The sequence below is a fragment of the Nyctereutes procyonoides genome, unplaced genomic scaffold (assembly GCF_905146905.1).
Source record: "Nyctereutes procyonoides isolate TBG_1078 unplaced genomic scaffold, NYPRO_anot_genome, whole genome shotgun sequence".
In the NCBI taxonomy this organism is placed as follows: Eukaryota; Metazoa; Chordata; class Mammalia; order Carnivora; family Canidae; genus Nyctereutes; species Nyctereutes procyonoides.
The window spans coordinates 10,402,595-10,412,015 of NW_026575132.1; the positions used below are offsets into that span (position 1 = coordinate 10,402,595).

Sequence of the window (9,421 nt, forward strand, 5' to 3'; positions counted from 1 at the left end):
TGTTGCAGATACAATTCCTTTATATACTGTGAAGTACTGCTCACATTAATTATCAGGAGCAGGGCAGAGTCAGTAGCTCGGAAAGAAGACTGGTGGTGGAAGCATAGCCCAATGTGGGGAAGGACTGTGGTGAGCTGGAGACATCTTCCCACTTCTGCAGTCTCTGAAACCACCTGGGACCTGGAACTCTGTATGTGTGCATGTGCGTGTGCATGCGTGTGCGTGCGTGTGTGTGTGTGTGTGAACGTGGGACTGGAGGTGGATCAGGGACCAGAGGCAGTGTCAGGAGAGATGCAGCTCCCAGGGCTGTCACTATGGGGACCAGGCTACCTTGTTTCAGCCATGCACCTCAAGCTGTTTCACAACTTCACCTAATGGTGTCCATGGCTGATTTCAGCACAGGGCTTGGGGCCTGGTGACACCTGATGTCACTTTTCCTCTACCTTCTCATTTCTGTCTTCTTGGGCCATACAACACAGAATTGCTTCTCTAGTGCTCTACTGGCTTTATAAGACTGGGATATCCTGTCAGGAGGGTTAGTTTGGGAAACTAGAGTGGGCCCTCTGTTTGGAGAAAGTGGAATGAAAGAAAGAAAGAAAGAAAGAAAGAAAGAAAGAAAGAAAGAAAGAAAGAAAGAAGAAAGAAAGAAAGAAAGAAAGAAAGAAAGAAAGAAAGAAAATCTAATCTAAAAACCAGTATGTCTCAATCCAGTCTTCCAACTTCTCTTCCTTCTAGAACTTGCTTGATATTTTCATTGAGATGGAGAAGAGGGTCATTCTAGGGGAAAGAAATTTGGACACCCTGAAAAGAATCTGTGACCAAATCAACAAAAGCCTGCTGAAGAAAATCACAGATTACGAAGAATTAAACAGAGGTAGAAATAACTTGACTACTGTGAATTAGCAAAATGTATTCTTAAATTGACAGATCCCTCTATGTCACAATTATTTCTAATCAAATGTTTCTTTTTTAATTCAGAGCAAACAATGAACCTTCAAAGAAGTCTAGATGAAATTTCAAATGGTAATATGAAATACGTTTTTAAGACTTATTCAGTTAATTTATTATCAGATACCCCCATTGCTTCCTCTCCCCACAACCTTCTATCACGTCCACATCTTAATGGATGTGATACCTACTACCAAGTAGGCGGCTTGGTGCCTACTTGTCACTCTCTACATGTTGAAAGATATACAACTATTGTCAAAAGATGTAGGCCTTCAGCCCCAGGCTGACAAGTTTAAAATAGGTGAAGAGTTAGTAAAACAATTTTTATTCTGTGGACTGCAAGGATATTATGTTCAAGGTAGTCCATGAATTTTCATTTTAAAGGGGACCTTATGGTATCCTTAGTGCTATGTGTTTCTTTACCAAAATACCCTCCCTTCTATGTCTCATTCCAGATATGTCTCAGTTGCCTATAAGGGAGGGATCCGTGAAGATATTGCCAATGTCGGACTCTCTAGGAGAACAGGACTATCAATCAGAGGTGTGTAGAAATTCAGACTCCTTTTTCTCTTTGGATTGCAGATTCTAGTTCTTGTATTCCTTAGCTTTCAAGTTTCCAGATAAACTAGTAAGAGGCAGATGCTTCCGGAAATTTTGAGAACTATAGAAAATTTTCAGAAACAGACAAATTTAAAATGTGATTTTCTTAAGTTTTAAAAGTAACAAGCATTAAAATTTTATTTTAAATCCAAAGAAAAAGGCATTGGAATAGTTGGAGGACTGAGGAATTGAGAAGCCTCCTGGCAACCCTTTCAGCATCTGGCCTGCTGAAGTGGGAGAAGGCTTTGGGAGAAAAGGGTAGTGGGACTGGGAAAAGCAAAGCCTTTTCTTTTAGGGTGACATTTCAAAACTGTTTCTCTGTGCTGATTTAGGGGTAAGCAACAAATACTCATGATCTAGCCGTCTCTATGTTCTCATCTCAATGAGCCGGGGAATCAACTTTCTAGACATAATCATTTGGGTTTATTAACCGTCAAAGATTCACCAACCACATTTTGATTCATTAGCCCTTTTACTTCCTCTCTGTGGCAGGAAGCAGAGGAAAACCTGAATGCTACCAGTCCAGGGGGAGACTTGAAATTAAACTGAGAGAGACCAGTTATGAGTGGGCTCCTGAGCAAATCACCAGACCTACCTAGGCCTGAAAATCGAGGATTGACCAAAGTCACGTCGCACTTTGCAAATAGTAAAGCACTCTACTGAGTGTTCATGTCCCCACTGAACAGCTAACCGTCCTGAGTGCCAGAAAGATTAGGTAATTGCACAAAGTCTTAAGATTATTAAGTAGTAGAACCAGGAATTTGAGCCTTTAGTGTGGAGCCCTTTTCTCTACCTTGAGGAGTTGCATGGGTTTCCCAGTAAATGCTGAGTATCTCAGCATTGAAACAACCCTGGGAAAGTCAGGACACAGGATACTGTAACCTGCAGTTAGGCAAGACCTGCCTGGCTAGTACATCTCTCTCTTTCAGTCCCTGTGGTCCTGAGAGCCAAATTAAGTCACTGACTTTCAAAATCCTCAGACCGTACGATGTCATGTGTGAAGGGCAGGTCCTGGGCTGTTAGCCTAGAAACATAGATGAGTTGACTAGATGGCCAGTGGAAGCGTGAGGTGACAATAGGCAGCCCAGAGACAGCATTAAGACATTCATCCATTCAGCATTTTCCTGATTGAATGCTCACAAATTAATACATTCTAGTTCCTGGCACAGCTGTTAGTTGTCTTGAGCAGAAACAAGAACAAATGGTGAAAATATGTTATGATGACAACAGTGTTAATATATGTGCAAAGTGCTCAAGAGGCCCAAGTACTGGGACACTGATTTTACACACAACTGTGGGGCAGAAATGTGGGGATTCCGTGTCAAAGGAACAGGTGGAAACTAATTCACCAGAGAAATAATGTCAAGTTGGGGTAGGGCCATGGAAAGTGCACTTGTGTCCCTGTTTGGCTAAGAGGACAGCCTCACTTCTTACTAGGGAGTTATTTGTTCACATCCCAAGTGTTTGACTCACAGAGTCAGCTCTTGGGTTGGATTTTTGTTTTCCAGACATCGGACAAAGTTTACCGAATGAAAAGCAAACCTCGAGGATATTGTTTGATCTTCAACAATTATGATTTTAGTGTAGCACGGAGGGAAGTGCCCAAACTTCAGAGCATTAAGGATAGGAATGGAACAGACTTGGATGCAGGTACAGTAGAACCCTGAAAAGAAGTGAAATATTTCTAATATATATTTTTTTAATCAAAAGGTGAGAACAAAAATTGTACCAACAGGGCCTCATGTTTCAGGAAAAAAATGAATGTAATCATATTTCCTTGTGGAAATGAAGAACATTTTTATATATTTTCTGCTTTTGTTTTATTAACTACTTTTTAAACCAAAGTAATGTATATAAGACAAAATATCAAGTCTTATTAAAAGGCTTATAATAAAAAGCAGCAACAATAAGCTTTGCTTTTAATTCAACTTAATGAATAGTGCTTCTGTAGAATGTATTAAGTATTAGGAGAAAACATTGCCTTGGGACCAAGACCACATATAGAAGTTGCATTTACAAAGTTGGATAGATGAAATTGCGAATCTTTAATAGAAATAGCATTTCCAAATATTAAACTAGCCAGATAATTCTTTTGCTCAGCCTATTTAGGAGGAACAACTTATAAGAGAACTTTTAAGAACTTACAAGTTAAATGAAAACTTATGAGAACATAAATTAAATGAGAAAAGAATTTGCAACAGGTGAACATGGAAATGGCTACTACTAAAAGTAATAAATAGAAATAATCCAACCCAACAAATGGATTTTTGAAAATGGTGTTTATGGGTCATAACATTAAGAAATGATTTATTTTTTAACTGAATAAAATTTAGAAAATTAGTGTAGGTTGATTTTAATCACCAAGACTCCGCTAATGGTCTCTGTTAACAGTTTATTCAAGCAAATTTATTCTAAGATTTCCAAAGCCACAGAGCTTAAGTCCATTTACTATGTCAGTCCTTATTATACACCTTGGTATTGAAGAAAAGATTTCAGACCTTTGATTTCCATTCATTTACTATTAAAACAATTTTTTTGAGAGAGACAGAGAGAAAGAGAGAGAGGCATGCAAGCTGTGTGTGTGTGTGTGTGTGTGAGGTGTCAAAGGGAGAGGGACAGAGAGAATCTTGAGCAGACTCCACATCCAGTGTGGAAACCAATGCAGGGCTCCATGTCATGACTCTGGGATCATGACCTGAACTGAAATCAAGAGTTGGACACTTAACCGACTGAGCCACCCAAGCTTCTCACTATCAAAAACATTCTTATTAAAATAATATTTGATTGCATTTCTGGCCTTTTGGTCAAAGGGTAGGTACAGAGTTGCAGAAAAATCTAGACATCTAATGTGCAACATTATTATAGTTAATAATACTGTATTGAATACTAGAAATATGCTAAGTGTTCTCATCAACATACACACATACACACACACACACAAAAGGCAATTAAGTATGTGAGGAGATGTTATTAGCTTGACTGTGGTAATCACTTCACTGTGTATATACAATTTTTAGGTAAAGAAATGAGTCAGGCACCTTGAAAATGTTGAAAGACTTTGACTAGAACTTAGAGAACTTGGGCAAAAATAAGCTTATGCATATAGAAAACAAACCAATGAAAAAATACAGCAATTACTAATTCCAGGAAAGATAAAAAGTTTAATAAGGAAGGAAACATAATTAAAGAATATTGTGTTTACATAGTACTATTGATTCAACTAAAATTTGTGAACAATATAAGAGCATCAAATGCTCATCCTCCATAATAGAAACTCAGTACAAGTCTAAAATTTCACATGATGAGATGAGCACTGGGCGTTATATTATATTTTGGCAAATTGAATTTAAATAAAATTAAATCTGAAACACATGGGTGGCTCAGTGGTTGAGCGTCTATCTTTGGCTGAAGTCATGATCCTGAAATCCTGAGATGAAGTCCCATAATATGGGACTTCTCCCTCTGCCTATGTCTCTGCCTCTGTGTGTGTGTGTCTCATGATTAAATAAAATCTTTTAAAAAATTAAATCCTCTATGAAAAAAAGTCTAAAATGTATAAATAAATACCTGATTTTTCAAACATTCATATCTTGTATTTTTTTATTTAAAGATTTATTTATTTGAGAGAGGGAGAGAGCACGAGTGAGGGGAAGAGCAGAGGGAGAAAGACAAGCAGACTCCATGCTAAGCAGGGAGCCTGATCTCAGGACCCTGAGATCATGACCTGAGCTGAAATCAAGTCAGATTCTCAACCAAGTGAGCCACCCAGGTGCCCCGCATATCTTGTATTTTGATAAACAATTTTGAGAGAGTTCAAGATAAAATAAGTATGAATCTTCTATTATTTTTTTTGTTTTTTGTTCTGATTATGTAAGTAATACAATCATTATTTAGATTGGTTTGGTAGTAAGCCTAAACAATAGCTTACCCATCTTATATAGACTAGTCAAAAAAAGACAGAAAGCCAACAATAGCACTCTCTCCCCTTTATTATTTGCCTCAGGACTGGAAATGTTTTCAACTGGGGACAGTAAGTATCAGAAAACTATGGAATTCAGCCAGGAATATAAAGGGTCTTATTCTTCAGTTCTGGTTCAAATTCTTAATCTGAAAATTGCTCTCTCTAGCCCCGGACTATGGTTTGGGATTTACTTTGGTGTGATAAGACTTTTCTTATTTCATTTTTCAGATGCATTGAGTAAGACCTTTAGTGAGCTTCATTTTGAGATAGTGCATTTCAAAGATGCTACAGCAAAGAAAATCTGTGAAGTTCTGCAATCCTACCAAAGCATGGACCACAGTAGCAAGGATTGCTTCATCTGCTGCATCCTCTCCCATGGAGACAAGGGCATCATCTATGGCTCTGATGGGCAGGAAGCCCCTATCTATGAGCTGACCTCTTACTTCACTGGTTCAAAGTGCCCTTCCCTTGCAGGCAAGCCCAAAATCTTTTTTATTCAGGCTTGTCAAGGTGATAAATACCAGAAAGGAATAGCTGTTGAGACTGACTCTGAACAGAAGGAAACCTATTTAGAAATGGACTCATCATATCAGAAGAGATATATCCCAGAGGATGCTGACTTTCTGCTGGGGATGGCCACTGTGAACAACTGTGTTTCCTACCGAAACCCCATGGAGGGGACATGGTATATACAATCACTTTGCCAGAGCCTAAGAGAAAGATGTCCTAGGTAATTTTTGGCTACTCTGCCCTTTACTCATTTAAAATTTCTAGTTATGGATTACATAGTTGTGCTTCCCAGGTCAGTTGCAAAGTGGGAGAGGGGGTAAGTGCTCACATCTTTAGTTCATAGATGGAAAAAAACTGAGATACTTACTGCAGAGTTTCTTTTATTTAGTGCCTGAAAGGACAGTCAGAGTGTCACAAAACAGGGAATGATGTAAAATCAGTGCAGCTCTGTTCTTAGGCAGAAACATAACTGAGCCAACACAACTAGTTTTGGAAGTCTCCCAAGAAGGTAATAATCCATTTCAATGTTTAACATCCTCCAACTCTGTTAAAGTTCTATAATAGCTAACTGACCCTCTTGGTGTGTTGTGAGAGAAAAGTACCAAAGAATAGTAATTCTTTATATTCCCACTAATTTGGTCTGATGTGAAACCACAAAATGTGGGAAAACATCCTTCATTTATTATACTGTATGTTTCCTTTAGCTAAAGGATGATTTTGTAGTCACAGTTCACCCAAGCGCACACCTGACAGATGAATAGCGAGAAGTCTTCTAGCTCTATATCTCATCATGCTTTAAGCGTATGAAGAGTAAGAATTTCCCATGGCAGATAAAGGAATGAGTCATAACATCAACATCATGTCTTTCTCTTGTAAGTTAAACCACCAATCCTACAGAGGTGGATGAACAGGTTGCCCAGCTCACCTGATAAAGATAGGCTGGGGAGAAAGGGGGGAGTAGCTGCAGGAGACATTGGATTTTTCCTTGCTCAAAGAGATCATAGATGATCACAGAGGATATTTAGGGACATTGAGGCGATTATGGGGGCAAATGACATAGTAGGAGGAAGAGTAAGGTACAAACAAGCCGGGGGGAAAGAACCCAAATGTGATCCTGACCCTGAGGTTTCTGATGTTCGATAGAGATGTTGAGTAAACCAAAGATAAGTTTTTAAGCTCTAAAGCTACTCCTTTGCTGAAAAGCTTTGACACGTCTTAGTTTAGCAACTTATGATTTCAAATGCCTGATGTTTTGAGGGAAGGAACAGTAACTAAGTACAGTGAATGAAAGGGTTTGCCAGTATTGTTCCCCAACAGATGGTCACGGTATTGTTGTTTTTTCAGGGGTGAAGATATTCTCACCATCCTTACCGAGGTGAACTTTGAAGTGAGCAATAAAGATGACAGGAAAAACATGGGAAAACAAATGCCACAACCAACGTTCACACTGAGAAAAAAACTCTTCTTCCCTCCTAATTGATGTTATTGTTCAGTTGCATAACACTATGCATAATTTATTTGTTTGTAAAATGCTGCTTTTTTTTTCTCTTTTTTTTTTTTGGATGGCAGGAAGGAGAGAGGATGAGAATCTGGACAACCTAATTCCTAGGCAAATTTAAGCCTAAATCTCTGGCTTTGCAGTAATAGCTAGAGATTTATAACCATAGGTATGATTTTAATTTTGATTCAATGAAGACGTTTTTTAAACAACTCAGAGTAGGTAAAAAAGGGTTAAAGGTGTCATTCCAAAGCTTTAACCTGGAACACAGAATTAATGGCAGTGCAGAGATTTTATAAGGCATAAGAAGAGGGAGAATGGAGAAAGCAATTTCCCAATTGAGGCCTCAGAATAAGTGAATGCTGTTCAAGTACTGGGAGACAAAGTCAAGAAAACCATAATCTTCCCCCTTTCTGTGAAAGGGCTGATTCTTCATTCCGGGTTCCTATGAGAATTTGTCAGATTTACACTTGCACTAATTGGATGTAATTCTATGGAGTAGAATGTGAGGTACAATTGTTAAAGGGTATTTTTGGGACTTTTTTTTTTTTTTTAAAGTAAACTCTATCCCTCTCATCCCCCCAACCCCCAATCCCATGACATGGGGCTAGAACTCACAACCCCAAGGTCAAGAGTCACACACTCTACCAAATGAGCCAGCCAGGCACTCCTAAAAGGTATTGTTTAAAAGGAGACAGCAAGGGCACCTCGGTGGCTCAGTGATTGAGCGTCTGCCTTTGGCTCAGGTTGTGATTTTGGGGTCCTGGGATCAAGTCCCACATCGGGATCCCTGAAGGAAGCCTGCTTCTCTCTTTGCCTATGTCTCTGCTTCTCTCTGTGTGTCTCTTATGAATAAAGAAATAAAATTTTAAAATAAAACAGAGAGAGACAGCAGGCCCCAAATGGAGTCACTTGTGTAAATAAACCCCATGTCAGCAAACCAAGACTTAAATCCTAACTGAAATGAAGTTTCAGTTCCCCAGGAAGTAATCTTTAAGCAGTCAGCATGGAATTACTTACCTGGTCAGCACTGGTGAAATAATCCACTGGACAAATTCTTTCCATTCCCCTTAGGAAAGTGACGTAATGCAATTTGATCCTATTTGGTCTTTAAATTTACTCAGTTGAATTTTTATGCTTTGACTGTATGCTGGGGGATGCCAGTGACCCCCTCTCAAAGGACACTAAAGGAGATTTTTGTTATCTGACCTAGCTAAAAAAACCCTCATGTGTAATGCTCCCACATCCAACCTGATGTCTTCTGACTTGTGTGACCTGCCATCCCAGAAACACATGAGCCTCCTCTCCTGAGCTATGAGGAAACCCTGCTTCAGTGGCAAAAGGCACCATAACTCTGTTTAGATTTAGATTTCACAAAATCTAGGAATTATTTTCCTTGTTCTTATTATTTATAAGTACCATTAAATCCACTTTTGAGGGGGACGAGGGTGGTTCGGTTTAGCATCTGCCTCTGGGCTCAGGTCATGATCCTGGGGTCCTGGGATTGAGTCCCACATAGGGCTCCCCACAGGGAGCCTGCTTCTCCCTTTGCCTATGTCTCTGCCTCTCTCTGTGTGTCTCATGAATAAATAAATAAAATCTTAAAGAAAAATCCACTTTTGAAAGGACTGATGTTAAGAGCACATTAACTTTATGTTTTTGTACTTCCAGTCCCTCTCTTTCCAAGCCACCCTCTACACTAATTTAAAGGTTTTTTAAAATATAAATTTGTTATGTTTTGTTAGGCTGTTTCTAACATATATACATGTTAGAATATATATCATGCTTCTGTATCACTTGATACTGACTTGCTTTTTTGCTGATGGTATTATGTTACATTAATGTATTTGCATTAGCTCTTTCTTTATGCCTTAATTTTATACAAAGTTGCCTTTTTTAAAAGA

At 38.8% G+C, this 9,421-nt stretch overlaps 1 protein-coding gene across 8 annotated transcripts in view; it reads left to right on the forward strand.

Moving 5' to 3' along the window:
- The window catches only part of CASP8 (caspase 8), a 43,002-nt gene extending 33,603 nt beyond the window's left edge, over positions 1-9,399 (forward strand). For all 8 annotated transcript variants that reach the window (XM_055345639.1, XM_055345638.1, XM_055345642.1 and 5 more), the window contains 6 exons: positions 736-874; positions 979-1,023; positions 1,404-1,489; positions 3,057-3,198; positions 5,738-6,239; positions 7,364-9,399. In XM_055345639.1, the coding sequence (XP_055201614.1) occupies positions 736-874; positions 979-1,023; positions 1,404-1,489; positions 3,057-3,198; positions 5,738-6,239; positions 7,364-7,499 (1,050 nt within the window). In that variant the 3' untranslated portion in view covers positions 7,500-9,399. The remainder of the gene's footprint in view (positions 1-735; positions 875-978; positions 1,024-1,403; positions 1,490-3,056; positions 3,199-5,737; positions 6,240-7,363) is intronic.
- The last annotated feature ends 22 nt before the right edge of the window (positions 9,400-9,421 follow it).